General features: G+C 35.3%; 1 protein-coding gene across 14 annotated transcripts in view; it reads left to right on the top strand.

Moving 5' to 3' along the window:
* Positions 1 to 27419, top strand: part of PAPOLA (poly(A) polymerase alpha) — a 62002-nt gene that overhangs the window by 24484 nt on the left and 10099 nt on the right. For 7 of the 14 annotated variants that reach the window (XM_036317533.1, XM_036317539.1, XM_036317571.1 and 4 more), the window contains exons 5-19: positions 1269 to 1378; positions 1821 to 1874; positions 3078 to 3189; positions 3857 to 3946; positions 4037 to 4175; positions 6185 to 6257; positions 7582 to 7702; positions 8647 to 8731; positions 14599 to 14652; positions 15179 to 15298; positions 17023 to 17132; positions 21688 to 21809; positions 23888 to 24030; positions 25132 to 25253; positions 25708 to 25928. In XM_036317533.1, coding sequence (XP_036173426.1) covers positions 1269 to 1378; positions 1821 to 1874; positions 3078 to 3189; positions 3857 to 3946; positions 4037 to 4175; positions 6185 to 6257; positions 7582 to 7702; positions 8647 to 8731; positions 14599 to 14652; positions 15179 to 15298; positions 17023 to 17132; positions 21688 to 21809; positions 23888 to 24030; positions 25132 to 25253; positions 25708 to 25928 — 1676 coding nt within the window. Of the gene's footprint in view, positions 1 to 1268; positions 1379 to 1820; positions 1875 to 3077; positions 3190 to 3856; positions 3947 to 4036; positions 4176 to 6184; positions 6258 to 7581; positions 7703 to 8646; positions 8732 to 14598; positions 14653 to 15178; positions 15299 to 17022; positions 17133 to 21687; positions 21810 to 23887; positions 24031 to 25131; positions 25254 to 25707; positions 25929 to 27419 lie in introns of those variants that run through there. The other 7 variants (XM_036317605.1, XM_036317614.1, XM_036317515.1 and 4 more) reach the window with 5 other exon arrangements.

Raw genomic sequence — 27419 nt, 5'->3', positions numbered from 1 at the left:
TGCCTCCTACTGGCAATTGAGCCCGCAACCCGGGTATGTGCCCTTGACTGGAATCGAACCCAGGACCCTTCAATCTGCAGGCCGATGCTCTATCCACTGAGCCAAACCAGCCAGGGCTATTCCTCAGTACTCTTATTCTCACGTAATATATAGGAATCTGAGACTTAAAGAGGCAATAAAGCTTGAATAATTTCCCCCAGCCATCTCAGCAGAACTAGGATTCTTCTTGGGAATTCCGAGGCTGTACTTTTTAACCATTAACCACTGGCCTCTAAGTTAAAAGTTACCTGCCAATATATATGTGTTCTTTTTTGTTCCGGCATCCTTCCTTCTCACCACCTCCCACTACTTTGTGCCAGTAGTGTACTATGTGCTCTTCTACTTCATGAATATGGTAAATAACAACCTTCATGGTAGTTGAGTCTTTTAGGAAAATGTCTATGTTAACCTGATTCCACAATTATCTCTCCCTTTTAATCATCTCCTTTTTTGTTGCTGTTCTTCCTGTGCACTCAGTGTTGACCTGCTATCAAACACTAAATTAATAACAAATATCTTAGCATTCATTGTCTGCCTCATTGGATTTTTGCCAGTGGTCTTTCTTGATATTTATCCTTTTTATCTCATTTAGGGGATAGGTATGAGCCCATAAGAACTAGTCACATTATGTATAGAAGAAAACTATTTCTGTGTTTCACTAATGGACATGTGTATGACTAATAACATCAAGATGTTGGGTCTATTCTTGAATAATTCCTTCTCTTCATCATAAAAGTCCTATCTTAGTCCTTTCTTTGTCTCCCAGCTCACCCGGGTCATTGCAACTAGAGGATGCTACAGGAAAATACATATCCCATTAATTAGAATCATGTTATTCCTATATTGACTGGTAATTTTTTTTTAAGGGGAGGGGTGCAGTTTTATTGGTTCACCAATATAATGTTAACAGATTTTCAGCATCAAAAACTGCCATGGTAAGACGCAAAAGAATTTTTTTTTTTTTTAAATATATTTTATTGATTTTTTACAGAGTGGAAGCGAGAGAGATAGAGAGTTAGAAACATCGATGAGAGAGAACCATCGATCAGCTGCCTCCTGCACATCTCCTACCTGGGATATACCCGCAACCCAGGTACATGCCTTTGACCGGAATCGAACCTGGGACCTTTCAGTCCGCAGGCCGACGCTCTATCCACTGAGCCAAACTGGTTTCGGCAAGAATTTTTTTCTAATAGAAATTAATGGTTGATGGTCTTAATCTTTTCTAGGTGCCGATATTGATGCGTTGTGTGTTGCACCAAGGCATGTTGATCGAAGTGACTTTTTCACCTCATTCTATGATAAGTTGAAATTACAGGAAGAAGTAAAAGATTTAAGAGTACGTAAATGTTCGGGGTGAAACGGGAGGAGTTATCAAAATTAGTCATTTGAGTGAGTTTTATGATATAGACATCATTTGTTGAACTCTTAAAATTTGCCAAACCCTTTTAAGTACATAACATGTATGCTTGCATTTTATTCTTTACAATAAACCTGAAATCATAAATCTGGTGTACAGAGTAGGAAATAAGACAAACAAAATAAATATTATGTATTTTGGCCACAATAACATATCTGAGTGGCAGAAGTCAAGGATTTGAACTTAAGCTTGTCTAATTCAAGATTCTAGTGTGTTAAAGCTAGTTGCTGAGAATCTGTAAGATATTATGCTAAATTGTTTTCAAACAATTTCAAATATCACATTCATTAAAAAATACTAAAATTAGTGTAGAGCTAGTGTGTAGTTTCAGAGACATTAAACTTGTTGAATTTTCTTTCAGGCTGTTGAAGAGGCATTTGTGCCAGTTATCAAACTGTGTTTTGATGGGATAGAGGTAAGGTGGCTTTTGCTATGTGTAATTGATCAGTACGGGGTGTGCAGAGGGCAGCCAATCAATGGTTCTCTCTCATCATTGATGTTTCTATCTTTCTCTCCCTCTCTGAAATCAATAAAAATATATTTAAAAAAAAAAAAAAAAGAAACTCAATGATGAGAGAGAATCATTGATTGGCTGCCTCCTTCATGCCCTGTACCGGGGACCAAGCTTGCAACCCGAGCATGTGCGCTGACTGGAATCAAACTGATGACCTCCAAGTTCATGGGTCGGCGCATCACCACGGAGCCACACCGTGGGGGCACTTCTATTTATTTTTTAAATGTCAGTGTCATCATCTGGTTGCTTTCTAGAGTTAATATTTTTGTGAGCATATAATCTTTATTTTTGTCTAAGTTGGGGCTTTAGAATCTGTTTTATTAGAAAACATGCTACACCATAAGTACTATTTTTATATGTATAGTTTTTTCCTATCACATACAGGTTCATGTGAATGATTTTTCATAGTAAGCCCTTAAAATACTTGTTTTTGAAGTGATCTTATCAAAGGCTTGTTTTAAGCAACATCCAGAGTTCTGGAAACATGAAATGGTACCCTCAGGAATATTGAACAATTCTCTGCTAAGTTTCTTTGCACACCAACCTTTTCTTGAAAAAAAGAAATGGAATGTCACTTGTATTCTAAAAGCCTTCAAAATTAGCCAGTATTGTTTTTGCTTTCTTAGTCAAACTAAGTTGGAGAAACATACTATAATATAATAGTATAGATATGTAAGTTCTTAAAATAAAGAGCTTCTTTTTTACTAAAAGGTATATTTGTGCTAAATATAGCCTTATATTTATGTACCTGTTATAGTTCATTTTACAGTTCATATAGATGGAGAACGAAACAGTTAATTTTAAGTGACCCAGTGTATACATTTAGCAAACTTTTAGTAAATCCAGTAGGTGCATTTTATAGGAAATCAAACTTAGTATGATTAAAATGACAAATAGGTTTTTATGCATGTTCTGTTTCATAAAACATTATCTGGTTAAAATACCTATGAGAGAATTAATATTGATTGTGCTCTTGGAGACATTGTCATGTTGGTAATTGATGAAAAGATCCTGGCTTTATGGAATATAAATGCTGTCCTTTTTAAAGAAACACCTAAAAATAGTTTGATAGATACAGAATGTTGAGTTTTGTTTTTGTTTTAGATTGATATTTTATTTGCAAGATTAGCACTACAGACTATTCCAGAAGACTTGGACTTACGAGATGACAGTCTGCTTAAAAATTTAGATATAAGATGCATAAGAAGTCTTAACGGTATGTGAAAACCTACTTCCTTTTGCATAGTAGCAGTTTTTGTCAAATATGAAATAGTTTAAACTCAAGTTTAATGAAGTGTTTTATAGCCATATTGTTTATCCATAGTTATTCAAATTGAATGTGCCTTATTTATCAGACTATAGTGGGTATTTGGTAATTTATTTTATTCATTTTTCACTTTTTTTTTTCTTTTTAATCTCCTGGGCCATTTAAAGACTGACATTGGCACTCTATTGCTAATGATTTGGTTTTACAATGTAACTCTAATTAATTTTGATTCCGATGTCCTTTGTAATGTTTTCAACTGTTGTACTTAAAAGATTGCCTTTGAATACGTGTATTAGCACTGCTTGTTACCATGTTGTTGAAACAAATCTTGGCAATTTAAGTGGCTCAAGCCTTCCTCAGTATTTCTGGACTAGATTAATTTGGGTTGAAAGTTTGAGATGAAGCACATTACAGTTCACATTCTTGGTTGAGGGTACTGCTTTTGATAGGAGATGAAAGTTTTACAGTTTTTTATTTGCCTCTTAATTTAATTAACATTATTGATTTTACCAATAAAGTTTTTAAGTTTGACATTAATCTCAGAAATTTAAAAGAAATATTATCATTAAATTTTTGATGATTCAATGTTTTGTTTTTTTTCACTCCCGTTAATCAGGTTGCAGGGTAACCGATGAAATTTTACACCTAGTACCAAACATTGACAACTTCAGGTTAACTCTGAGAGCTATCAAACTGTGGGCCAAACGTGAGTTCAGAATTTGTTGGCTAGCTTATTAAAACTATTTAAGCTTTTGTTCAACACTAACTTTTCTTTTTGCTTTTCCCTTATCAACAGGCCACAACATCTATTCCAATATATTAGGTTTCCTCGGTGGTGTTTCCTGGGCTATGCTAGTAGCAAGAACTTGCCAGCTTTATCCAAATGCAATAGCATCAACTCTTGTACATAAATTTTTCTTGGTATTTTCTAAATGGTATGTGTTTAGATTATATTAAAATAAAATTGATTATAGACACTGAAGTTCAGTCTTATTTCTATGACATTTCTGCAGCTGATTTCAGATTCAAATTTTAGTTCATGTTGTAGCCATTTAGGTAGTCTTGGTGGGGGAGGTCATGTATATAAAATGGCAAACTTAATTCCATTCCTTTTCCCTAGCTTTCCCAGGATAGTCAGGCAGTTGCTATTTGTACCTCCTGCAGAAACTTACCCTCTAAATAAACTCTGAATTTTAGCTGTAATGTCTGTCATTTAGTGACTTGATAGGCTGGGATATCAGCTACTTGGGATAAACTTTATATATACACCACCTTTTACTCTTTGAATTATTCTAAATCTGTAGTCCCTTAGTTTCTTGATTGTTTTTGCTTTCAGCTGCCCATTAAGATGCAAACTATATAAAAAGCTTTTTAAAAAAATACATTTTTATTGATTTCATGGAGGAAGGGAGATGGAGAGAGAGATAGAAACATTAATGATGAGAGAGAATCATTGACTGACTGCCTCCTGCACTCCCACCACCAGGGATTGAGCCTGCAACTTGGGCATGTGCTCTGACCTGGAATTAAACCGTGACCTTCGGGTTCATGGGTTGACACTCAACCACTGAGCCACCCCTGCTGGGTTATATAAAAAGCTTTTAAGAATAACTAACTGTTTGAAAAATGGCAATTAATTGACCATCGCTCTGAGATTATTCATTAACCCTGCACAGATTTTTCTTTAACTCCCTTATTTCAGGAAGTTCACTTTGTTGTTGTTGTTAATCCTCACCCGAAGATATTTTTCCATTGTTTATTAGGGAGAATGGAAGAGAGAGGGAAAGAGAGAGAGAAACATTGATGTGAGAGAAACACATTGATTGGTTGCCTCCTGCACATGCCCTGACCAGGGCCTGGGCCGGGGACGACCCTGTAACCAAGGTACGTATGTGCCCTTGATCAGAATCGAACCTGGGACCCTTTGGTCCGCAGGCCTGACATTCTATCCACTGAGCCAAACCAGCTAGTGCCACTTTTTTTTTTTTTTTTTAAGAAATAAAAGATAAAAGGTTATTGGCATTTTGTATTAGTTGCTTTGGCCCAAAAGCTCAGGGTTTTTGGTTTTAATCAAATTTTAGAGATATGTCTTTCCTCTATGCCTGCCAACTCCTATACCTCTTCCCTTGGGAACAAAAAGTCTTTTCTAGTTTATAAAAATCAGAGGGTTCTTTTGATACAGTTGATAATATAAAGCCTGTGCCACACTTAAAGACACATTCTGTTCTTTATGGTTTTGGTAGTACTTCATCATGTCTAATCAGGTTTGATGAGGATAACTAAAGAATGTCAGAATTTTTCTTAATGCTACACATATATAGCAAATACAATGTTAAAGATGTTAACCTTGATATGGAGAATGGCAAATGTTTTCCAGTTTTTAATCTCTTCCATAAAGGACTGAAGTGGCTAACTCATAGAGTGCATCTTGAAAATTATGTGTTCACATCACAAATTTTTATTACACATACTCATAACCTTCAGTTATGCGGCAGAGAAAAATGTCCTAATCAATTTTTATAATTATTTATGCTTTGCCTATATAATGAGTTAACTTTTTCATTCTCAGTTGTCTTTGGAATGAGCTAAAGATAGGATTTTTGTCTTTCAAGAGGATTTATCTGTTAGGGTTGAGGTGAACATGTCAGATGTCTTGGAGTAGTACTTCTTAATTTAAATAGTGCCTTATCAGTTCTTTGAGGGGCGGACAAAGGGGCGGACAAGATGTTTTACTTCAGTTTGAGAAAGCTACCAAGTGGTTTAAGTTAATTTCATAGAGGAAAAGTGTTTCAAGTAGCTTAACGTCAACAGGTATAAAAGATTATGTATACCAAAAGGGCAAAATGAATGAAGAAGGATCACATTCACAATGCTGTATGTTTAACAAAATACGTTTAGATGGTAATATCCAAGTCTTATCAAGTGCTACAATCTTTTTAAACAGGGAATGGCCAAATCCAGTGCTATTGAAACAGCCTGAAGAATGCAATCTTAATTTGCCTGTATGGGACCCAAGGGTTAGTGTATTATTTTTTCCCCTACAAATTCACACTGTGCAATAACAAGTAAAAGTCATCTGCATAAACTTCAGGGACACTTTCCATCCTTTTACCTATGAGTGGACATGTTCGTATTACACTTTCTCTTAGATAACCTCAGCTATAATTGTCTTCTGATGTGAGAAGCATAATTATGTACCCTGTAAACTACATTTAATTGTACATATTTATAATATCAAGTTCACTAACATTTTAATTTATTTTATATAGAACTACCTTGTAAGTCAAACTGTGCGGGCATTTGTGCTTAAAAAAAAATAAAAGGATACTAAAAATCCCTGTATTTTTTATTTGATCTAAATATTGTTAAAATTGGGTTGTTATAGGAAAACTGTTGCTTAATATTTACCTGTGGCAGATACCTTCTGAGCATATAACTTTAATTTCTATGATGTAATTATAAAAATTGGTTTGGGTATTTCAGATGACAGAAACAAGGTTGTGCTAAAGAGCTTCCACTCTGCTTGGGAAGTTCCGGTCTTTACTGCCTACTCCATTTAAATGTTAACAACATGCACTTTTTTAATAGGTACAATATTTAGGTTTGAATAAGGCTTTAGAGGTTTATAAAATTCTATTTTTCTACATTGTTTCGCTATCTTATTACAGTATCAAAATTATTAGCTTCAAGTTATGTTAATTATTTCAAGTTGTATATTTTCAAGTTTTCCATACCCAAAGGCATTTTTGGAGAGATGTGAGTTTACAGTTTTCTTTGAGGAAATATGCCACTTATCCCTAGTATATGGATTAAGATAAACAGTTATTAAATCAGTTCATTATCTCATAAAAGGATACCAACATGGAAAATATAGTTTCAACATGTGTTAATAAATTAAGCTTAATTCTTTATATGTTGAGGGTATATTAAAGTATAAGTTTTATCTTGTTTAAAATTTGTTTCACACAGAATATTGGAGTAAGACATTTCTGAAAAGTGTAATTGTGTGTGCATCCCCATTTCTGTTGTTGAAAAAAGAAAAACTAAACATCAGTAGCCGTCTAAGTAGGATCTTTTTTGCTCGGCAGGCACACAGTTTCTGTAGAGTGAGGTTACCAAAATAGTCATGCCTGAGTGAGTGAAACAGACCATTAGTTCGACCAAATCCTGATTCTATAGAATTCCTATAAAAACAATGTCTCCTTACATGGTTTTTCTTTCTCAACTCCAGCTATGAATGAAATAAAATTTAATCATTGGTTCAGTTTAACAAGGGGTAAAAAGTCCAAGTATCTGTTGCATATGTACTTGAAGAAACTGATTGGCTGTTGTTATATGTAGGTAAACCCCAGTGATAGGTACCATCTTATGCCTATAATTACACCAGCATACCCACAGCAGAACTCCACGTACAATGTGTCCGTTTCAACACGGATGGTCATGGTTGAGGAGTTTAAACAAGGTAAGTGGTTATCCTTATGCTCTCCTTTATACACAAGGATTTACATAGTCATTGTAGACCCAGTAGTTGGGCATACAATTTAAATTGAAGAAAGCGTTCACCAAGGTAGATTTTTGGTGTTTTTATTTATTGATTACAATATATATTTGTGAATTGATATGAAAAACTCAGTTTAATTCCTTTTAGGCAGTTTACTTTTGATTATATAGGGAGACTAACCAGTATTTAAAGCCATATTCTAAGCAGCAGGGCTTTTTGGGGTTGGTTTAGTGCCATATACGATTGCCATGTAAAATTTTAAATAACCTCATGAAATGAGATGCTTTTAGCAAACTATATTCTTGGAAAGAACTTTGAGCAGGATTGGGTTCAAACTGCCCGTTATTTTGGAAGAAACTCTAAACTTTTCTGAACCCCAATAGTACTGTTTGTTTGAAAGTACAGCTATTGTCAGTCTTTGAGGAAGTTACTGGAACGGGATTGTTGGATTGGACTGACACCAGCCTAGGAAGTAGGATTAGCTGTACAACTTCCAGCCTCAAACTCTGAGGGGACCATGTTTTTCTGTGGCCTAAACAGCCTCCTGTGGGAAGATACGCTGTCCTTTTAGAGTCAGCAGGAAGCATGGTTTTGAAAGACAAGAAACAAAGCTTTGGGCAAAAATTTCTTGAGTAGCTATAGTGCTTCAGTTTTTGAAGTCATTCTCTGAGCGTGGAATTTTAGACTAATGGGAATATACCAGACTCTGGGCTCAAAAAAGTCCTCCAGCTTTTTTGAAAAGTGTTTGTATGTAAGAATCTTTATGCTCTAAAATTATTGACTAAAGTTGCCTTTTGATAAAATTATTTTAGGTTTTAGTGAACGCATGTGGTATGTTTAAGATCTTTAAAACTCTAGGTTGTTAGACTGAACCATACAAACATTTTAATGTGTTTTTAATTTAGGTCTTGCTATCACAGATGAAATTTTGCTGAGTAAGGGAGAGTGGTCCAAACTTTTTGAAGCTCCAAACTTCTTTCAAAAGTACAAGTATGTATTTTAAGGCATGTTGGACATGTTGCTCTCTTAAGTAATGGTTCATATGTGCAGTCTCTTCTTGCTAGATGAATATAGTTCTGAATTTGTCTTTAAACATCTTCTACAGAACTTGCCTGTCAAAAAGTTTGCACTGTTTTTAGTTAAACCCCTTATTTTTTTATCTGTCAAGGTTAAGTATGGCCCCTACAGTTTTGCTGCTTTCTGTAACCAGACTCCTACATTTGTAGAAACTTCAATTTTGTAGATACATGTTAGTCCTCACCAAACCTCAAAATCTGTATACCCTGGCAAAGGAGTGAACTGTTAAAATTTGTAGTTAATATTCTCTATTAAGACACTAAGTATTTACAGCTCTTTCTGGAAACTTACTTATCATTAAGATTCTCTATAACATAGGCAAAGCTAATAAAGTGTCATTATAGTTTAATGTTTTCAATAGTTAACAGCATAAATTGGCCTACAGATTCCCCCTAATGTTAACAAAGCCCCTTTAAATATTTCCACAAATAATTTTTTTGGAATCTAGGTTGGGGTAATAGTTTTTACTAATGGTTTTAATATAATGGTTTAACACCTTAGTACAGGTTAAAAGCCTGATTGTGTTGGTTTTGATGAAATTGTAAGTTACAATAAATCTTACTTTAAAAAAAAAATGGACTTGCACTTTTATTTGCCCTGAGCTGAAAACTTGCCAAAGTCCCACTTAATTTTTTTTCTTTAATGGTTGAAACTTTCCTGACCATTTGATTTTGTGGATTGTGTTTTGTAATAATCGAAGCAAGATTGCTTTATGCTATTTCCCCAATTAAAAACAAGAATGATGACCTTCATGATGTCTCTGTGTTTTGTTTCTGTATCTTTTGCATGAAATAGCAGTGATGGAGCCAGCTTAATTGTGTTCTGGGAGCACTACCTTGCCAGTAAACAGTTAAATAGCATAACATTGAATGTTCTTGTTTATTACTTATTCCCCATAAGTTGTGCTTTTCCATTTGGCAGATAATTTTTGTTTGTTTTTTATTTGAATCAGTGTTTAGGGAGCACTTTTGAACATTGAAGCTAATGAACATATATTCTGATACTTTAAAAACTACATAATAGAGTACATAATTACTTGTGTGGAGAGTAATAAATTGGTTTTATAGACAAGTAGCAACATCTCTTAATGCCTGAGAATCAAAGATGAAGCTAGATTCATTCTTTTTCCTATCTCATTTCCTCATAGGATGAGAGGTGGGTAGAATGAAGTTCTTGAAAGTACTTCAGTGTCTTTCTTTACTTTAGGAAAGATTACTGTTGAAATTGAACAAAGCTTGATAGTGTTATCCATTTGAATAAATTTGTATTATTAGAACTTGGGAAGTTTTTTTTTAAGTTTGCTTAATCTTTTTCTTTTAAAACTTTTAGGCTGTCTTTCAATCTGTGCCAAATAGCGTCTGTCAGCTCTTCAGTCTACTGAAAAGATTATAGATTCCCATCTACTGAATTCTCTTTAAACAATCATTGTAGGTTATCACAAATGACTAAACTTAATTAGACATGAGGATATAGCAACAAATAGGAAATTATGTCAGGAAAAATAAAATTTCAGCTGTGAGTTCTTGGAAAACAGATTTGAAGTCATGACAACGATGGGCTAATTCTCTCTATACCAAATTGAATTTCTTCAAAAAATTTTCTCAAATTTCTAGTAAATAAATGCTTTGATTAGACTTCAGAGGTATTTACAGATTTGAGGGGTTTTTTTGTTTTGTTTTTTTTTAAAGAGGAAGGGAGAGAGAATCATCGATGTGAGCCATATCAATCGGTTGCCTCCAGGGCACACCCTGAGTGGGGACTGAACTTGCAATCTAGACATGTGCCCTGATCAGAAATGGAACCTTCCAGTGGATGGGACAATACTCCAACCAAATGAGCCACACAGGCCAGCCTTGACTTTGTCTTTTAAAATATATGAAATACTCTAAAGATTGGCTGTACAACTGAATTGAAATTCTTAGTTTTCCCTTGAATCAAAACTGGTTAAACCTTATTTGAAGTATATCGTGCAAGTATTTGTTACATCTTAAGATTTTAAATCGTGTAAAATACCTGCTTGCCATTCTTGGGAGAGAAGTATGGAGGAAATTTTGTCTGCCTTCTGAAGACAAATCATTTTCCAGAAGAGATTAGTGGTCCTTTTGAAGGGAATAACATTGTGTTGTGAAGTCTTAAATAATCTTAAGAAAATTATTTTTTTCCTTAAGGGATACTCAAATTAAAACTTAAGTAGCAATAAAATAAGTTATTATGGGCATAGTAACTGTGAATACTTATTTTAGGTATTTGATTTCACTAGGAAACAAGGAAGAGAAGATATAGGAAAAAAGCCAGAATGTTGTTTAAGGTGTAAGATTAATAATTTATAATTTCAACAAGTACATATGTATAAAATACTTTAGCCTTAAAATGTTTTAAAAACTAAAAATAGTGAACTATAAGTCTTGGTCCAGAGTTACTTAAAGATGGAATAGCATGGATTTTTTCAAAGAATTAAATTTTCACTCATATGAGCTATGATCTACCCAGGTAAAATATTAATGTATGAAATAGGAAACCTACTTAGAAGATACTTTTTAGGGGGTAAATAGTTATTAAGTAATAATAGCAACTAAATTAAATGTTCTTAGGAGTTTTTAAATAGGGTTTAATTCATTTGGAGCACAATTTTATACTTAAATTTATTATTGGGAATAGATAAATTTTAAATTTGGGGAAATGTTAATTGCTGTTACATTAATACTTGAAAGTGTCTCTGAGGGCATCTGAGTGCCTGAAGCCTGACAGAATGAAATAGGGGATTACATTTTATTTTTTTGAACAGCAACAAAGTAGTCAAAATTTAGTACTACTCGGTCTTTATGCTCTGATAGGGATTTGAGGAACTGAACACCAATTCCGGTTTTTAAGACTTATATTGAGTTGGGATTCTGCTCTTAGTTTCTTCCATGGGCAAGTCTTTGTTTTATAAATAAGTTCCTGATGGCAAGTTATTTATGTTAAACTAAACTATTGTATTTTGTATCTACCACTTTAAATTTGCTTAAATGTGGCTGAGTAAAGGACATTTAACCTCAGCATAAATATTTATCAGTTATTCAACACTCTCTGCTGTGTTGAAATAAATGCATTTGTATTTAAACAATGTACAGAGTAGAGACCCTCCCCCCAACTCATCAAGAACCAGTCGAACTCTAAACTTCAAACATTAACCTTTGAATTGCCAACAAAATGTTTAAATGATTTGTATATTTGCCTTAGTAAATAGAGAACATTGTACATTTTAGATTTTGTTGAAGACTCAGGTGGTCATTAAGAATATCCATTTTAATAGTGTGGTAAAGTGATTTAGAGATGGCGTGTTTTGTCCCTAAGCTAGGTGAACCCAGACAATTTTGCTTTTTTTGAGTTTTTATGTATGCTTGCTTTTTATACTTTGTTGTCTCTTGTTATAAGTTGTTATACTTTGTCAGAGAGCTATCTGCTTTTCCCTGTTTTTGTTCTTTAAATCTGCCCATCTTCAATTTCCTAGGGAACTGGAAATCAGGTTACTGATCTTGTTAGGATTTGTTTGATTTAATAAAATTTAGGTCTCCTGAGAGTAGGGTTCTGTGTGCATACAATGCATGAGCTTTTGAAAGTGCTTCCATGTGATTGACTGATTTGGGCATCTGTGCTTGTTCTATATACAGTTGACCCTTGAGAAATGCAGGGGTTGGGGCACTAAAACCCCCCTGGAGGTGAAGCCTTTGTGTAACTTTTTTTTTTTTTTTAATATATTTTATTGATTTTTTACAGAGAGGAAGGGAGAGAGATAGAGAGTTAGAAACATCGATGATGAGAAAAACATCGATCAGCTGCCTCCTGCACACCTCCTACTGGGGATGTGCCTGCAACCCAGGTACATGCCCTTGACCGGAATCGAACCTGGGACCTTTCAGTCCGCAGGCCGATGCTCTATCCAAAGACTTAACTACTAATACTGTGCTGTTGACTAGAAACGCTATTGTTAACATAAATAATTGAGAGACAATTTGTATGTTATATAAGTATTGCATCCTTTGTCCTTAAAGTAAGCTAGAGAAAAAATGTTATTAAAGTCATAAGGAAAATGCATTTACAGTATTTATTGAAAAAAAAAAATCACATATGAGTGGACCTGCGCAGTTCATACATACCTGTGTGGTTCAAGGGTCAGCTGTATTGGTTTGCTCCCACCAATGCTGAGCAGGTTAAAATGGGAAAGGAAGTAGTAGTATGAATGGATTTAGACTGCATATTCACATATCTAGCTATATGTTTTCTGATGTATATACATCACCCCTGTTTCCATTAATTTATAAGTATTTGAGCTTAACTCATTGGAACTTCTCAAGCCCTCCTCAGATGTTACCCATTGTACAAGTCTAGGTCTGAGTTCCACAACTATGAAAAATCAGAACTATTTTTTTTTTCAAATAATTTGTGAGCATAAATAATCAAATAGTCTGTTTTAAGGGAGTTTGGTTAAAATAAATGCTTAAACTTGCCAAATCTTCAGTATCCCTTGCCTCTATCTTCAAGGGGTGGGTGGCTAATTTGAACTAGGGCTGGTGGTGGTTTCTTTTCTGGGTCTCAGGCATACATTTGCTTCTGGACAGAAATCTTAATCTGTAAAATGCGAAAGATAACAAAAGGTCCAGCCTTTTGAATGAATAAAGTAATTTAAACCTGATAATGTTAGCTTGCTCTTTGAGGTGAAGTGAGGAGTTTGGCTTGCAGCACCTGTAAAACGATTCTGTAGGAGAGTGTATAGGACTGAACTTTCTACTCTTATCAAATGGAATTGTATGAATTACGCTTCAGTTATAGTTTGTTTTAAAAAGTACTTAAAATAGTTATTTGGTCTTGATGGTATTTTCTAAAAACTTGCTTTTTCTCTAATTTTTTTTTTAATCCTCATTCAAGGATACTTTTCCATTGATTTTTAGAGAGAGTGGGGGAGAGAGGGAAAGACAGAGAGAAACATTGATGTGTTTTTCTCACATCAATGGGTTGCCTTCTGCATGTGCCCTGACCAGGGTCCGGGCTGTGAAGGAGCCTGCAACTGAGGTACATGCCCTTGACAGGAACTGAATCTGGGACCCTTCAGTCTGCAGGCCAACGCTCTATCCACTGAACCAAACTGGCTAGGGTGCTTTTTCCTCTTAATTTCAATGGCATTGGAATCTGCATAGAAATCAAATTTCCTCAATCCTCTCACCTTAGTGATGTCTGTTTCTTTGTTACAGAAATGTATGCTGTTACTTGAAAAAGTCATGAGGCCTAACTTCAGTATTAATTAACTTGGCTTTGTTTTTGCTACCTTTTATTTGAATTAAGCATGATGTGTTTGATACTGCTTTTTGAAGATACTGATGTAATATGCAATTTTAGTGATCCTGTTCTTGTGGCTACAACCTTGCTTGGTGCTTTATTTCCATTAAAATAATTTTGTTCTAATGCACTGTATTTTAGTGAGCAGCTTTTTATAGGTAAAGTGCTCCACTGTAGTCACTGAACCAAATTATCAGTTAATGTTTATTCAGCATTCTTGAATTAAGCTGCTTTTTGGGTAATTATTTATAAAATAGTAATGTTACAGAAGTATTAAACTTGCCAGTGGTTATAGCAACTTGGAAATTTAGCTTTTATTATTTTATGTACATTTTGAGATTGCAATTTCCCCCTTGCTAAGTTGATGCTGATACATAACTCATGAAGCTTATTATCTTGTGGTGTTAATATCCAGCACAAAGCACTTAAATAAAATAAATAGCATGTTGTCTTTATCTTCAAAGGCATTATATTGTACTTCTAGCAAGTGCACCAACAGAAAAACAACGCCTAGAATGGTAAGTACAAGATTAGACTTTACAGAAAAAATAAGCTTCAAAATGAATCAGATAGCCACAGAACGCAGTAGGAGAGGGGATGAAGTTCTTAAACCTTCCAGTTTGGTTTTAGTCATAAATGGTGCTTTGCTACTTATAATGGAAGTATAGGAATATGGGGTTTCATATACAACTTTTGTTTGCTTTAGATGCATGTATCATTTCCTAACCGTTTATTTTAAAGTACGTTAAAAAAAGTGCTTTAATTTAGCTTACTATTTTTTTCTTTAAATATTTGTGAGGATATGTTTTGAAATCTTCCTAGTTTGAAATGTGGTTTGATTATCTTTTCCCCTGTTTTCTCTTCAGCATTTTTGGTTAAAGCATAAGGCTTTGTTTTATCTATGGGGGTCCAGACAGTTGAACTGCCCCCTGTGTGTTTAAGTATGATCTTCAAAATACTGCTTTAATAAACATTTGGTTTTGTGTATTTTGCTTTATTTTTTAAATTGACAATTTTTATTAATACTAAGTGACATTTGTTTAGGGTGGGCTTGGTGGAATCGAAAATCCGAATCTTGGTTGGAAGTTTGGAGAAGAATGAATTTATTACACTGGCTCATGTGAATCCCCAGTCATTTCCAGCACCCAAAGAAAATCCTGACAAGTAAGCAGTCTTCTATTTTAATTTCCTCTTCCCATTTTTAATTTTTACTCAGAGAAGCATTTATAGGCAATTTTTAATAACTGGAGTCACTTTTATTTATTGATTATATGTAGCTCAAAACCAATTTGAGATTTACAGTTTAGGTTTTCCTGATCAGAACTGAAGAGAAAAATTATTCCTAGAGAAAAACTACCACTGAAATACATTGTTTTCTCTGATAATTGTAATGATTAGGTGCCTATTAGTGAATTAGAGTTCATGTTATGCAAGTCTGCCCTTTAGCACTCCTCCTTAACATCTTTCTTGTCCTGTTTTGTGCAGTGGTTGTCAGAATAGCTATTATAGCAAACATCAGTCTTTGCATTTTATCTTAATTTTTAAAAGAGAATTTACTTGGATTTGACTTTGTAAAAATCTGACTTGTATTCTGGAACATTGAGAAGATAGGATAAAAGGAGGCTCACTTCATATTTTAAGGGTCTTTCATGGGTTAATTTCTGGTTTGATGAGATTCTGTATGTATTTTGTTGCATTTTGGAGAGTGAAGTGAGTTTTCATAAAAAGCTTTTAACACATTGTTTGCGGGTAGTTTTTATCGCGCGCTAACAGGTGGTGCGGCCCATTTTTGCTAATTTTTTGCGCAAATGGCAACGTTCAGTAAAATTACGATAACTTTAGTTTACGTATTTATACGTTACCCGCATTCTACCGCTAGTCTATAAAAAACGTATTCATACGTGTCCCGCGCTCTACTACACTGGTAGAACGTGTAAACACGTTTCCCGCATACAATGCGTTAAAAAGGATTAAAGACTGAAAATACAAATAAGTGGATCATTTAAGGTTGTGCTTGTAACAGAGTAGCTGTTGTTCTGATTGCTTGCACAGGTTATTTCCTTTTGCAGTCATGTAAAAGAGTATGATTTGAGCTTTGTACACATTTTTCTTTTATTGCTGCAGTCTTTTTTTTAATAAAATATATCTTAATGAATTTTTACAGAGAGGAAGGGAGAGGGATAGAGAGTTAGAAACATCGATGTGAGAGAGAAACATCGATCAGCTGCCTCCTGCACACTCCCTACTGGGGATGTGCCCACAACCAAGTTATGTGCCCTTGACCGGAATCGAACCTGGGACCCTTGAGTCCACAGTCTGACACTCTATCCACTGAGCCAAACCGGTTAGGGCTGTTGCTGCAGTCTTAATTATTGAAAGACTACATGCTCCATTCAGTAGATATGTCATTAAATGTTCAAAGGTATGAAGTACTCTTGTTACAGTTACTATATGTAGTCAGTCAATTTCTGTTCATGTGGCCTTTTCAATTAAGTTTTAGTTAAATTTTTATTTCAAGGATATCCTTTGTTTCACGTTTTTCTACAATATGTTAATTTCGTTCCTTTGTTGGTTTGAACATAATTTTTATTTTGTTTACAATGTCTCTGGTACTTTAGGATCATCATTAAGAAAATTGGCTATCAGTACATAGATAATACAAATATTTTTGTCCTAGTGCCCTGATGGTGTATATATTAATAGAAAAGTAGAGGACGGGTTTCAGGGGAGGACTTTGAGTTTTAATGGAGTTTGGGCTTAGAACTTTACTGAATTTGCTTATACATTTATATTTCAAGTCTTTCCATATACCTCAGGTTGTCAATCACTTTGATAACTATTTTTATGAAAGCTTGGTAAACAATATTAATACTCTTCTTACTTTTCAGGGAAGAATTTCGCACGATGTGGGTGATTGGATTAGTGTTTAAAAAAACGGAAAACTCTGAAAATCTCAGTGTTGATCTCACCTATGATATTCAGTCCTTCACAGATACAGGTATAGCTCTATTTGGACAATCAAAACGTACTTGCATATTTGAATTTGTCTTCATATTTCATAGTGATATTTGTAATAAATATTAAAATTTCCTGGGGCTAGCGAACACTAATCATAAAAATGATCTTAATTTTTTTGGATTAATTATTAGTTTCTGTTTTCTAATATATAAATGATTGTTTTTTTCTATTATGTTAGACCTAAAGTTAAGTCAAACCATTTTAAATTTGATTTGTTCACAACTACTTATTAGAAGCCACCTGAATATTTGATTGTCTAAAAGACCGAGTCTGTGCCTGACTGCCTTAATGATCTTGCACCATAGGAATTTCTGAAGCTAAACTTTTGGTAACCTTGAGGAAATTTATTCTCTATGTCAAATATAGACTCAAGTGTTTATTCATGGGTGAGGGAGAGGGTGATGAGAGCTGCATTTCAGATTGACCTGTACCCTGAGATATAATACAGTATATAGGTTAAAGTCCAAAAGGGAGATACAGTGGACAGAGCTAAGACTGTATAAATGCACAGCTTTTCAAGAGAGTGGTGAGTATGTATAGAGACGATGATGAATGACGTCTTTTTTAGGGACTAATTTTTCTTTTCAAACAACCTCCCACCCCCATTTAAAAAACTCCAGTGTGTGTCATTTTCACTGTCCTCAATAAAGAGTCCCCCCAAGGACATTCAGATTTAACATCAAACTTTTTTTTACATCCTTAGAGAAGGAGAGAAAACAATTTTTCTAATTGTAAAGGAGAAATGTAAAGGAAAAATAAAGGGAAAAGAATATGTATTTCAGTATGCAAATGCCTAGGTACAGTGACTAGAAGATACACTGTACTCAGCTGATGACACCTATGTGTAGAGTCACTAGCAGTGTGACATCTGTGAATTCCTACTGATCCAGGTGTTACCTGTTGTGATTCAGAGACCAGCAGCATTGCTATTGGTGACACAATAAAAGTTAACGTTTTAAATTGAACAAAAGGTGATCTCTTGATATATGTGGTAGTTGCATTCCTGGAAAATTCAGATTAAAAATCCTTTTTTCTTGGGAAAATTGAGTTGAGTTCTTGCTTCAAATAAGTATGTTTTTTATCTTTAGGAATGTAAGTAGGACATGGTCCATTTCTTTATTGTGAGGAACTCTCCACATTGAAGCATATTTAGTGTCCATATCAAGTAATAATCCTTAGTTATTGTGACAACAAAAGCACTCATACAGGCTTTTAGGATATGATTTGGAGGGTGCTGATGACTCTGTCTGCTGAGCACCACAGACGTGTGTTTTTCCAAAGTAAAAATTCTGATGTCACCTTAAACCATTTGTGAACTAACAAATCATGTAGAGATAATTGAATAAGAAAATTTGTTTTGTATCTAAGTTGAGCTCTTTATCAAAGATTGTATTAATGAACTTATCAATTATTTGAAGCAAGAACTCAACTCAATTTTACCAAAAAAAGAGGATTTTTAATCTGAATTTTCCAGGATTGCAACTACCACATATATCAAGAGATCACCTTTTGCCCAATTTAAAACGTTAACTTTTATTATGTCACCAATTGCAATGCTGCTGGTCTCTGAATCACAACAGGTAACACCTGGATCAGTAGGAATTCACAGATGTCACACTGTGAGTGATTCTACACATAGGTGTCATCAGCTGAGTACAGTGTATCTTCTAGTCATTGTACCTAGGCATTTGCATACTGAAATACATATTCTTTTCAAAATTTTCAAGGCACTTTCAGGTATTTTTGGGTAGCAAATATTTAGTTGTCCTATATCTTGAAAATTTTAATAGAATACTTTCTGAGGTTTTTAAAAAAATAAGTATTTTATTGATTTTTTTTTTTTTACAGAGAGGAAGGGAGAGGGGATAGAGAGTTAGAAACATTGATGAGAGAGAAACATCGATCAGCTGCCTCCTGCACAACCCCTACTCGGGATGTGCCTGCAACCAAGGTACATGCCCTTGACCAGAATCAAACCTGGGACTCTTCAGTCCACAGGCCGCCGCTCTATCCACTGAGCCAAACCGGTTAGGGCAAGATTTCTTTTTAATAAAACAAATTTAACTTGTTCAAAACCCAAAATTTTACCTCCACTCTCTTCCAACTTCAAATGTTTTTTATCTCAAGTTTTAACAACTGTTTTCTTGTAGTTGTTCAAGCTGAAAATCTTGGAGTCCTCCTCTCTTGTTTTTCTCAGATAGTAAGTCCTTACTTAATGTCATGGGTAGATTCTTGGAAATTGTGACTTTCAGCGAAACGATATGTATAACAAAACCAGTTTTACCGTAGGTTAATTGATATAGACATGAGTTAAGTTCCTACTGCATAGTTCTGGTTTCAAAATCATCACCAAGTTTCTAAATAAAGATCCCAAACACTTACAGTGTTGAACATTGACATACATGTGAGCTATACATAACATTTAAGGAAGATTAATAAGAGCAAGTAAGAGAATTATTTCCACTTATTCCAATTCAAGGTGACTAGTGGCTGGAGCCTCTCCTGGTAGACAGGACACCCTTCCAGTGCAGGGCACACTCACACTCACTGAGACTGGGACAATTAGACACCCCAGTTCACCTCACTGTACAGCTCTGGGGTATGTGAGGAAACCGGAGTTCCCGGGGGAGGCATGAGGAGAAGGTGCACACTCCATACAGGCTGCGATCCTGGCCAGGAATCAGTCCCCCTGCCCCCCTTTCCAATCGTATAATGAAATGACGTTATTTGAGGAACTGCTGTGTTTGATATAAATCCATTAAAAAAATTTTTTTTTTGCCTCTGCTTTCAGAATACATTGCGATTTCTGCTAATTGGTATTTCTGCTGCTATCAGCCTAGTCTAGGTCACACTTACCACTGTGGTTGGATTACTGCTGTTGCTATCAGATCCTTGTGCTGCCCTTGCCCACCTTCAGCTCTTTCAGTCAACATCCAAATCATGCCTCACCTGTTCAAAACCTGTAATGGCTATCCATGCCACTTGGAATAAAAGTCCAAGTCTTTACTGTGGTTTACAAGCCTTTACCTGATCCGACCTCTCCTTATGTCTGACCTCATTTTTTATTATAAGTTCAGAATTCTTTATCCATCTGTCTTGGGGCCAGAAAGTAATAAAGTTAGTATCATTCCAGGGCCTGGAGCAACATTTCTAGCTGAAGAATTTCCACAGGGAACTGTTTGATAGTCACAGTAAGCCCTGGTGGAGATCAAACAGCCACAAACAGGTCAGGTCAGGGTTCATTGCCAGACGAGTTTTGGCGCCAATCTTATGAAAAACTTCTGTGTTGGGTGGGAGATTTTGGGATTTTAGAATTAGATAAAGGATTACTGATCTCTACTTTTCCTCCTTCCCTGTGGCCTTTTTGTTGTTCCTCGAACATTCCAGGTATGCTCTCCACTCAGGACATTTTGTCCTTGATGTTTGCTCTTCCTGGAATGCTATTCCACCAGGTACTGTCAGATCACTTCCTCACTCTCATTTAAGTCTTCACTCCATGTAATCTTAGTTTCCAGGCTGAGCTTCTTTTCTTCCTACTCAGCTTTTTCCATAGCACCTATCACCACCTGATATGAAATAGTTGACTTTTGAGCAACACAGGTTTGCATTGAGCCGGTCCACTGACACGATAAAGATCACTTGCCACCACACAGTTCAAACCCATGTTCAAGAGTCCACTCCGTGGTTGGGAATCCACGTGTGGAGGGCCAGCTAGAGTTCTCTTTGTATTTTTGACTTCCTGGGAGGTCACTGCACCTAACCTCTGCGTTCAAAGGATAACTATGTTTTACTTAATTTTTTTTCCTGTTTATTACATTTTTCCTACTGGAATGTAGAATCTGAAATTATTTTAGCCTCTTATTCCCTGCTATGCCCTGTGTCTAGAGCAGTGTGATACGTATATCCATTCCATAATTATTTGTTGTTGGACTCAGTGAACGAATTTTTCCATTTTTGGAACCCTCTGAAACTAAATTATTCGGATTTATTTATTTTCAGCATATTATTTTTGTTCCTGTGACCTCTGTTATTTGAGTTATTTCTGTAATAGAAAATGTTACTCCTTGTCTTAAAATTTGATCTTGCAGATTCTTGAAAAGGTATTTTTAGGTATATTTAAATAAGTTTGACTTGTTTTGCTGAATTTGTTACATACTTAGATTAGAATTTAAAATTTTACTGGTAACATTAAAGGGTATGGGCTTAAGAACCTCTTTTTCTCCAATTCCGCTGTTTCTTAAAGAGTGACTCTTTAAAGTTACCACTTTAAGAGTTTTTACACTGGAAGAATTCATATACGTTGTGTTTTGTTTATTTATTTTTTTTCATTTTGTAAACCTTCTGATAGAAGGGACTTAGTTTGCTCAGGCAGTGAATTGTCAGAGTAGAGATAGGTTTTCACCTGATGATTTTATACATATGAAGTATTGATGTATGAAGGATGATCCCTGCTTAGAATAGCCTCTCCTGGATGAGTTGAACTGCGTTATTAAAATGTTTTTTTTATTTCTCGTAACAATTTTCTAATTGTGTAGTTTATAGGCAAGCAATAAACAGCAAGATGTTTGAGGTGGACATGAAAATTGCTGCAATGCATGTAAAAAGAAAGCAACTCCATGAACTACTACCTAATCATGTGCTTCAAAAAAAGAAAAAGGTAAATTTAAAAAGTACTTTAAAAAGTATTACTAATATAATAATTTATGTGTCCAGGTTATCAGAACTTCAAAACTGTAGGCTCAGTGAATAAGTTATATTTGAAATAGTCACAGTGTTTAAAAAATTTGTTAAGTGGAGCAGTTGGATTATATGAAATCTTTTTCCTAACCAGGTTTCTTGCACACACTTGCTTCAGACTTTAGATAGATTAGTGGCGATGCTTTGTATCCTTATTTTATAAATACTTAGATTCTCTTCAAAACCTTTTCTTGGCCATTTAATATTCCACATAAGTATCTAACTTCCTTTTCTTTAAAAAGTAAACTAATTCAGTTAGGTATTCTGTAGCTCAAGTAAACTAGAGGAGTTTTTTAATGAAAATGGCTCTATTTTGGTAAGAATTATACATGTATTTATTTTATTTAACTTTTTAAAGTTATTGAAGATAAAGATCACTAACAAAGGTAACCAGAGTTAATGTTTTATATTATGCTGTTATTAGTGCTTCCTGTTGAGTAACTTTGCTTTTTTATTATTTGGACTTACTATAGAGGACTTATTGGGATTTTAGTTCAGAGATATTTGCTTACTTGGTTTCAAAAATAAATGACTTATTCCTATAATGGAATACTTGAACATACCCGTGAAAATAAATGAACTACAGCTACATAGTATGTTGAGTTAAAAAGGTACAGATGAGTATGTACCATCTGGTACATTCATGTTAAGTTTACAAGTTTAAAAAATGTAAAACCATATATGATTTTTAAAAAAATAATATTTTTACTGATTTCAGAGAGGAAGGGAGAGGGAGAGAGAGAGAGAAACATCAGTGATGAGAGACAATCATTGATTGGCTGCCTCCTGCATGCTCCCTACTGGGGATCGAGCCTGCAACCTGAGCATGTGCCCTTGACTGGAATCGAACCTGGGACCCTTGAGTCCACGGGCCGACGCTCAGTCCACTGAGCCAAACCAGCTAGGTCAAAACCATATATGATTTAAAAGAGAATATGAAATAAAAGTATATGTTAGCGAACAATAACCACTGAATTCACCATAGTGGATGGCTAACTGGGGCTGGGGTTGGGAAAAGAGGAATAAGTGTTTGTTTATGTACATAGTGGTTTCTCTAGCTCTAAATTAAAAATTAGAGCATACACGCACACACGTATGGGATGTGAGTGTTTGTCAACAATGCAAATTATTTCTATTAAAATGTTTTTGTAGATAAGTGAACACTGAGGCTGAGAGTATTCTGGAAAGAAAAAAGCTGAAGTAAATTTGACATTATAGTAGCATTAATTGCCGAAATGGAAATCTTAAGTCACTTTAGAAATCAACTTTCATTCATAGAACCACTTACAGTTCTTTTGTTCCTATATTCAGTTACTGTCTTTGAGTGCTTTGCTTTTTAAGAAGCGGGGCCAACATTAGGATTTACATGTGGATATAAGGTTTAGTTTTCAGAAAATTAGTCTTTTCCATAGGATCATTTACACTATTGAATTACCATGTTGAAATTCTACGTTGCCTTAGAGCATTAAGGAATCCTTTGCTTTTGGAGAGGCTCATTTATTTACAAATATTTAGGAATGGCACTTACTGACATTTTTTGAAATTATTCAATAAAGTTTATTGTAGAATAATTTAAAAATCTGTTAACAATTATTTCTAATCCCGATAGCTAGAGATAGTCATTGTTAACATCGTGTTATTATTCGTAGGCTTTCCTAATACATTTATGTATGTATATGTAAGCTCTCAGATTTAAGATCCATGCCGTTTCATGTACTTTTTAATTTGCAATGTGTTTTGTATTCAGTGTGTATGTTTAATGTACCATTCCTTTCTCCTCATTTCTCCCACGGAAGAGCTATAGTTGAAGGCTTCTTAGAAGTTAGGAGTGTGTGTCTCTCAAATCTATGCCTTTTATAGTCAGCATGACACTTCTGATTTTCATAAATTTTGATTTGTACTTTTTAGTAGAAATCATATGTCAAGTAAAAGACATTCATGTTTCATAGATCTGGATAAAATACAGATGTATTTGATTGAATGTTTTATTGATTGCAGCATTCAACAGAAGGTGTCAGATTGACACCTCTGAATGAGAACAGCCTCGACTTGTCTATGGACAGTGATAACAGCATGTCTGTGCCTTCACCTACTAGTGCTATGAAGACCAGTCCATTGAACAGTTCTGGCAGCTCTCAGGGGTAAGAAAACAAGGGAATGGGAGTGTAGTGGCTATTTGTAAACATATTTGATTGTTGTTAAAGTCATCTATTTAGAATATTAATTTTATTCCATCTTAAAATATTTTTTAAATAGCCATTTAACTCTTAGTTTTGCAGAAAGTAATTTGTCCTACTGTGTCACACTTGTGTCCCATATGTCTTGATACAAATATGCTCTTTGTGCTATAACCTCTTCAGTTTCATGTACTGAGACACCTGCTGCCTCCACTGAGCAGTGTGGTGTGCTAAAGAGAACAGACAAGAGGGACAACATTACTTTGCTGTCCTCGAGCTGCTTTGCCTTTGTTGTGGGGGAACATATCTATGAAATATTAGGGACCTTCCAAAGAAGGGGAAGATCTACGTGGGCTGGTTTATGTTAGGGAAAACTTTTTGGAAGGATTAAGTGACTCTTTAAAGACGTTTTAAGCAGCTAAATGTTTTTTATTATGAAAGAAATATATGGCTGTGGTAACAAAAATTAGAAAACAAAAGATCACATTTATATTTAACTTCTATAAGTGTATCCTGCAGACTTTTAAAAATATATATATTTATTGATTTCGGAGAGGGAGAGAAGCATCAGTGATGAGAGAGAATCATTGATTGGCTGTCTCCTGCATGCCCCTACTGGGTATCGAGCAGCAATCTGGGCATGTGCCTTGAGCAGGAATTGAACCAGCGACCTCTTGTTGCAGGTTAGGACGCTCAACCAAATGAGCCACACCAGCCAGGGCAGATAACATGTTTTAAGAACCGTTCTAATATGGTAGTCACTAGTTGTGTGGCACTTTACATGTAATTAATATTAAATAAAATTAAATGTTCCATTTCTCACTGCCCTTATTTCATCTATATAGTGACTACCATATGGGATAGCGTATATAAAGGACATTGTTATAGAAAGTTCTATGGGACAGTATTGCTTTAGAAGGTTTGTGTGTTTTTGATTGTTGGTTATATCTTATATGAAATCAGTTACTAATGTATATCTCTGAGAAGTAAATCTGAACAATCCTTTAGAAAGTAATCTCATAAAATTTTATGCTTCTTGGTTTACTTGTCAATGTTTTTAAACAGCAGAAACAGTCCTGCTCCAGCTGTGACAGCAGCATCTGTGACCAACGTCCAGGCCGCCGAAGTTCCTGCGCCACAAGTGGATTCCAGTGAAAGCTCAGGGGGCAAGGGAATTGGTTTGACAGGTTTGAGAGGACTTTATGTTATATGAAGTTTCAGCCTTTGCTCTTTGTTTTTGTTAATTCTCACCCTAGGATATTTTTTCCTTTGAATTTTAAAGAGAGTGGAGAGGAGGGGAAGAGGGAAACATCGATGTGAGAGAGACACATTGGTCAGTTGCCTCCCACCTGGGATCATACCTGCAGCCCAGGTAGCTGCCCTTGGTGAGGAATTGAACCCACGACCCTTTGGTACACAGGCTGGCCTGGCCCTCCAACCACTGACCCACACCGGACTTAGCCTTTGTTTTGAAAGATGGCTTTATTTGTTAATTAAGTAGTTTGAATTCAGTTTTTTAATGCCATTTTAATATTTGCATGTAAAGTTATCAATGATATCAAATCTAGAGAAATAAAGCTTTATTTGTACCTTAATGTTGATGATTTAATTTTTATGTATTAATGTTTAATTATTACTTAGGTACATCGAGCGAGAGCATTCCTCAAACTGCCACACAGCCAGCCATTTCATCACCACCAAAGCCTGCGGTCTCCAGAGTGGTTTCTGCAACACGCCTGGTCAACCCACCACCACGACCTTCAGGAAATGCAGCAACAAAAATACCTAATCCCACGGGAGGGGTCAAGAGGAAATCCTCACCTCACAGAGAAGAAAGTCCCAAGAAAACCAAAACAGAAGAGGTACCTATATATTAGTTACCCATGAGAACACCAGATTAACTATTTTAAAATCCAGCGAAAGAAAACCTTTGTGGGCCTAAAATGAGAAGCAGGAAGGAGGAAAGCTTATAGGAAATGTTTAGGGCGTGTTGCAGTGCCATAGTTTCTCTCCCCCTTCCTGCTCTCTCAGTGGCCTCTTCCTAAAGCTGCGCCTCTCATTCCAGCTCCTGTAGCATGTCTAGTTCATAACGACTTAGCGTGGACTTAATGGCACCTTCATTTATTGCTCTCATACAGCTGGCTTTTATAGGTACCAATTAAAAAAAATATATATATATATATGTAAAGTATATATATATATCTTTATTGATTTCAGTGAGGAAGGGAGAGAGAGAGCGAGATAGAAATATCAATGATGAGAATTGTTGATCGGTTGCCTCCTGCATGCCCCCCCACTGGGGATTGAGCCCAACCTGGGCATCGAACCATGACCTTCTGGTTCATAGGTTGACTACTGAGCCACTCTGGCTGGGCATGGGTACTGATTTTTTCATAGCTTTTTTGGACATGGTTTTTGTTTCTTGATCCAAATGGAATTTTGGAGTTTTTACACTATACTTGGTAAGAATGCGAGTGGTTCTAAGGGAATTTCCTAATGGAATGCCTGGCCAAAGTTGTAAAGTCAGATTAGTTTGGGGGGCTTGAATTATTATTTTCTCTTAACTCTTTAGGAAATTTTCTCGAAATATGAACTTTTTATTTATTTTTTATTTATTTTTTAAATATATTTTATTGATTTCTTACAGAGAGGAAGGGAGAGGGATAGAGAGTTAGAAACATCGATGAGAGAGAAACATCGATCAGCTGCCTCCTGCACACTCCCTACTGGGTATGTGCCTGCAACCAAGGTACATGCCCTTGACCGGAATCGAACCTGGGACCCTTGAGTCCGCAGGCCGACGCTCTATCCATTGAGCCAAACCAGTTAGGGCAAGAAATATGAACGTTTTATAGTGAATGGTTTATCTTGTCAAAGTCTCAGTTTTAAGAAAACCATTAAAAGTATACATTGATTTTAAGTGTGTATCTTAGTCTAGAAATAGCCTTGTTACACAGTTTCATTGATCCCTGGAGTGACTCTCGTGTTGTTTCCTGTTAGTGAGGCTTTCACCATTGCCACAGAGGTGACAGTTCAAATGTTTTATTCTCTAGGTTATTCTGAAGTTTTTTTGTTGTTCTTCTAGGAAATAGTCACGATTAATGAACTATGAATAATTTGATGAATTTTGTCACTCTTATGATTCTGTGAATGAAAAATGGTTACAGTATATTTTAAAACATGTATTCTGAAAACCCGTCTGTAATTATCTCCAAAGGCAGTGGTTTTCAACCCTGACTGTACATCAGAATTACTTTTTCAGGTTTTTGGTTTTTTCTTACCAGAATTTAGGGCCTTCTCCAAATACAGAATCAGAAACTCTCCAGGAGTTTAGGCCTGGGGATTTCTTCTTC

The sequence above is a fragment of the Myotis myotis genome, unplaced genomic scaffold (genome assembly GCF_014108235.1).
Source record: "Myotis myotis isolate mMyoMyo1 unplaced genomic scaffold, mMyoMyo1.p scaffold_m19_p_1, whole genome shotgun sequence".
NCBI classification, from domain to species: Eukaryota; Metazoa; Chordata; class Mammalia; order Chiroptera; family Vespertilionidae; genus Myotis; species Myotis myotis.
The sequence above is the reverse complement of the archived record's forward strand: the minus strand, read 5'-3'. Positions and strand labels throughout refer to the sequence as shown.